Source organism: Diadema antillarum, unplaced genomic scaffold (assembly GCF_040938485.1).
Source record: "Diadema antillarum isolate AM-2024a unplaced genomic scaffold, OU_Dant_1.0 seq00001125_RagTag, whole genome shotgun sequence".
NCBI lineage: Eukaryota > Metazoa > Echinodermata > Echinoidea > Diadematoida > Diadematidae > Diadema > Diadema antillarum.
Window position 1 is genome coordinate 154,939 of NW_027271939.1, and position 5,487 is coordinate 160,425.

Sequence of the window (5,487 nt, forward strand, 5' to 3'; positions counted from 1 at the left end):
GTCAGCAACTAACAAACCATCATTGGGCATTTCGAAGGTCAACGCAGGACAGGTCAGGCTTTGTTTGCACCCCTAGTGCAATGATAATCAGTTACTATGTGGGCCTCTTCGGCAAGACAAGACATGTTTCGTTGACTGTTTTAAATAAGAGCATCAAATGTCGCGGGTTGTTGAGGTGACACGCAACCTGCGGCACCTATACAAAGACCTTCGAAAATTTTTAAAGTTCCCTTTACGACCCAAGTAGTTGCACATGTACGACTAAAATAAAACAGTGCTGATGAGAATCAAATTCATAATTTTCATAAAAAAAAGACATGGTAGAGACAATTGAAGGAAGTACTTGAATTGGCAACGAAATTAATCAGAATGAATTACTGAGAAAACGACACAAAACAAAGTTACTCGGGCATCAATCTCACATCACATAGTCACTAAGGGTTTCGTCGCTCCTTAACTCCTTCACCGCGGCGTTCGATGCACGTTTGTTTTCCATCTCATCCTTGTTAAGACTGATGGCGCTCTGTCTTTGGGGAGGCAGGTTGTTGACATATGACACATCGGATGTGCTTCTACTTTTAAACAGGTAGCTTGGTCCCGCTGTCTGGGTGGAGATGTAGTCAGTAGCGCCACCCATCGTGTCCGTGGAGTGCCCGATAGTGATTCGCTTCGTGAGCGGAGGAGCATCGCGGGTCAGGGGAGTAGGCTGGGGATCATCAGGTGGGGGTTCGTAAATGTCATCGCCAAGGAAGATGTATTCCTCATCCGAAATATCGGGAACCTGTCGCGTCACCTATTACGACCATTGGGGAAAAATATAATCATCTTCTTCAAGGTGATTTCATTTCACTTCCAACAAAGAAATAACTATGAATACAATGTAATGTTCATATATACAGATAATGCCACGAGCTCAGTACAACTCATCTTCTCAAGTAGTAAGAATTTTCCATATCAAGTATCAATACTAGAGAATAAAACTTAGTTTTAACACATAAAACTATGTTGTCTGATTTTACGTGAAATAATTTGTTAAAGGGTCCTCCAAACTATCTATCTATAATAACCAGAGATAGCTTTGTGTATCAACACTCATTTTCAAAGCTTTCCAATAACAATACTTTTTTTTCCTTCTAACGTCTGTTATTCCGAGTGACGAAACTCAGCAAGTAAATGAAAGGTAAGTTCACAAATGACCAATGTCAGTAGCAATTCTTTTTTCTACTTTCAAATAATTTTATACAATAGCTATTAATGAGTCATATAAGCTAATGTCAAATGTGTCCTATGCTTTCAAATGCATGATATTGCTGAATTATCTAAAGTTTCGATACTTTCGGAATAAGGGTCTAGAAACATCTACTCAGGTTAATCTTCTTCGAAAAAATTGAAATGCTTTCATGAGTAGATTTTGTCCCTGCATAGCTAAACATCAAATAAATGGAATAAAAAACGTTGTGATCTCACCGGCCTAAGCTGATAAGGGCTCTCTACGTAAGGATCAATTCTTTGTGTGAACTCCTTCAACTTCTCCCTGTAGATGACCAGCAAAGCAAATTATGCATTTACATCAAAGAATGGTTACAGTGCGACATTTAATCAATTTACAGGTGCATCTATACGGGTGAACGTCACAAGACTGACACCCACGAATCATTGCAGCCCATGATTTATACAGCTCACACAATATAATAATATAGCCCAAGAGTTATACAGCCAATGAGTGCGAGAAAACAATGATTTAGGGGCTACAAACCCTTTACCCACTAAAAGTCATTGTTCTTAGGCTTTTTTCGTGATATCGGGAAAACGGGAGTTATTTGAATATTGGAATAGTTTGAAATGCGAAAGATGTAACTTAATGTCCTTCACATCCCCCCAAAAGAAGGGATTTAATGACTACATGTATTTACGTAAAGATCAATGTAAAGCTCTCACGGTAATGATATATTACCTCTAAACTGCGCGCGTGGTTGCTTTTAATATCAGGGTTTCGTTAAACGAAAAGTCAAAGTCAAACGCTAAATTTTGGGTGCTCACTTTTCGAAGACAATGTATACAACTTCAAACAAAGGATCTGAAGTCTGAATGGTGACGACCCTGCCACGTTCCCTCATGAGATGTCGGGCGTACTCCGGCAGACCGAACCTCGTTGTGTAATTGCGTATCTTGTACGTTTTTTCTGCACGTCTTCCTACCTCGTTGCGTTTATACAATTGGAGACAGAGGTCCGTATTGAATACTAGTATTACTTTGAGGAAAAATATCTGCAGTTGCCATCCTGGTCTTCTCAAGGCCTGGAGTACCAAAAAATAAAAAATAAACAAACCAAATAACGATTTCAAGAAATTCTGAAACACAAGGAAGATATTATTAAAGGTCCTAACAGGTTATTCTATGAAAATAGATTTTAAAATGGCTGAGATACAAAAAAAAAACACCATACAAACAAACGAGCAAAAGAAAAACAAACAAACAAACAAAGTGAGCCTATAAAGGTGGGTAACACCTTTTTATTATGACGTTTTTGTTTTATTGATATCTCAGCCATTTCAAAAGCGCTTTTCATCAAATGAACTTTTAACTCATCTTAGATTTGTATGCTTCTTAATATTTCATGTGAGTGGTTTCTAATCTCGCAAAAAGTTAAAACCTGAATCCCGATCTCAACCAAAACTATACTTTCCCTTTAAGGAAACGGAAAACATGCGAATGAATGGTGATACAAAAGGTATGTGACTTTAGGTCGCAGTCGAAACGTGACACTTTAACCCGGTAGTACCAACTGCATTGGCGTACAACTTACCAGGCGTGCCAGAAAGTTTGTACTTCGAACTAGAATGGACGCTGTACCTTCCCAGACATCTGGACGGGAGTCTAGCACGTCGGTCATCCTGTGAACGCTGAAACCTAATTTTGATTAGTTATAAAAGCAAAGATTATGGATGACTTACAGGAATAGAAATTACTGTTTTCTGTCGTAAAGTGTATCATATGATATATGAAAACGTTACAATACGTTTTGTTCTTTTGTTTTGAAGAAGTGTTCCCTGAAATCGACTACTAGAATAAGGATAATGAAGTATGGTTCGTTAATCCGAAAATGTGAAAATGGTGTGTACAAACCAATCTTCACAATAACGAAACTTTTTCGTTGTGGGATTAACGAACCATCACAATTTTTACAGGTCGATGGAGACGAATGAAGTAAAGATTTTGTTTTCAAGACCTTGAATTACATTTCTTTCTTTTTTAATTCTGGTTCTGTGGAAGATGTGAATTTCTCAAGCCATACTGAGATGAGAGTACTCTTCTGGGGAAAATGTAGTTACTCAATTTTACACCTTTCGCATATTTTAGCGATAAACAGATAGATAGATATGGTATATTTCATCAAAACAAGAATAATACATAACAACCCTAAGGTTGAATTGCGTGTCATTGCTGTAAATGTGCAAACAACACAATAATTATAATAATTCTTCCCATTAAACCAACAAACAATTATCCCCACCCCACCCCACAAAAATGGGCCTTATAATATTTACTATAAATATATATATATTTTTCAAAATGCGATTTTAAATAAAAAATGTTTTACACAATAATGATCACAACTGAAAATGAAATCAATAATTGCTTCGGAATACTATATATATAATCATATGATATATGTTTATACATCAGCCCACTATACCGGTAACATGTGTCGAATTTCAAATCAAATGCTAAAAAACCTGTGGGGGCTAACTCAATCCACAATACACTCACAGTACATATCTATTATTTAAAGAAGTGGCCACTATCTTACATATTGCTCAAAAAAAAAATCCTTTCCAAATAAAAGAATTAAATTTATCCTGGGCACAAAAGTCCAGATCAGATACTCCAAGACTGAGGGAGTTGACCAAATCAGCTAATAATCTGTATAATTTTCATTTTAAAAAAATAAAGTCAGATGTTCAATAACCTAGAAAATTAACCAAATCTATAACTTTTTTAACATAACACATTACTCAACACTCACAAAAGATAGCATTTGCACATCAACATACGATAAAAGAATCACATACGCCTAATTGTAATTCAAATACTCATAAACTGCGAGTCTTCGAAATCCACAGTAATTTTACATGCTTCTCACTGAATATATATTGCTGCCATAACAGCACGTTATTCAGAATTAAAAAAACTATGTTCAATCTTCCGTAATTTCTGTCATTTTTTTTTCAAATGCACAATCTTGCAATTGATACATTTGTAGGAGAGATTACCTTTTAAGCCATGCTTCTGTTACTCATATCAATTCAGATTCATATGCTATTATGTATGATTCCATTCTCTAATAATTGCCTACTACTACAATATTGATCGATAGAGGGTAATGGTGGTGACGTACAAGCTTCTAAAAATATTACCATTCTAATTGACGGTATAATAATATTGAGACACGACATTTTAAAGAACTTTATGTTTTTGGTGATTCTTGTAAGTATAGCCAACATAATTTTTGGTGCTACACTACAACAAGGTGGAAGCTTCCCCACCTATAGCGATCCAGCACCGTGTACGAGGGCGTTCCCGGAACACTATGTATACATCGAACAAATACGAACAGGTACGATAGAGCCGAAGCTTCCAGTCGGATACTAGTAACTTACGTGATCCTGATCCCAGGTAGAATGGCGGTTTCAGGACTATAACCAGACCAGGAAGTGAATGCGGGATCGCTGCTCCAGCCGAAAAGAAAAAGCGATCTTTACAGACAGATCATTCTTTTATTTGAATTCTCTCTTTTTAAGGTATATAAGACACAATGTCAACGGATTCCACTTATTCTCCGCTCACCATAAAGATGCAAATAAGTGTTCACGTTTGGAAAGGAGGTAACTCTTGGTGAATACTCTTTACGAAGAGAGCAAAACTTGCATAGATTGTCGTACCAATCGAGACAAACCGATATCATTAATACATTCCACCAGTGACTTTATCGTGATCAGGTGATTGTAAGTATACAAGCAGCCGTTCCCCAGCCAGGAATGATGTGGCTTGATAGCGCTAAGTAAATAAAAAAAAAAGAGCGGGCGGGCATGTGGAATCCCCTTGGTCCAATCACAATGACATAATCATTAATACTTTGGACAGTTGCATAAACTTTGAACCAGGAAGTTTTGATGGGGATTTTCTTCAGCGTACTTGTACATTCAGCACATGTAGTCCAATGTCAGAAAAGTTTGAAGGGGTAATTTTCAGGCTTTCAACCACTAAGCACTGTTCAGGATGGGGGCGGGGAGCGTGTTGGATTTACATTACATGCACCATATGCCACGTCCCACATGGTCATTCACCGGAAATCGTGAATTGTTAACCCGTTCCATTCGGGAACCTGTGAGACTGTTTATTAAGTCTATGGGGATTTCAGAATTCAGTATGAAACGCTATAATTGGAATCACGTGCTTGAATGATATTGCTTTTAATTTCCTCGT

General features: G+C 37.2%; 1 protein-coding gene across 1 annotated transcript; it reads right to left on the reverse strand.

Annotated features, from left to right (window-relative positions):
* Window positions 1-418: 418 nt before the first annotated feature.
* Window positions 419-4,939, reverse strand: LOC139743966 (uncharacterized). Its single transcript, XM_071654432.1, has 5 exons — window positions 4,662-4,939; window positions 2,807-2,910; window positions 2,041-2,297; window positions 1,468-1,534; window positions 419-793 (listed from the first exon to the last, which is right to left on the reverse strand). Exons 2-5 carry the CDS (start codon window positions 2,891-2,893, stop codon window positions 419-421), a joined length of 786 nt encoding a protein of 261 aa, XP_071510533.1. The 5' UTR covers window positions 2,894-2,910; window positions 4,662-4,939.
* Between the last annotated feature and the right edge of the window lie 548 nt (window positions 4,940-5,487).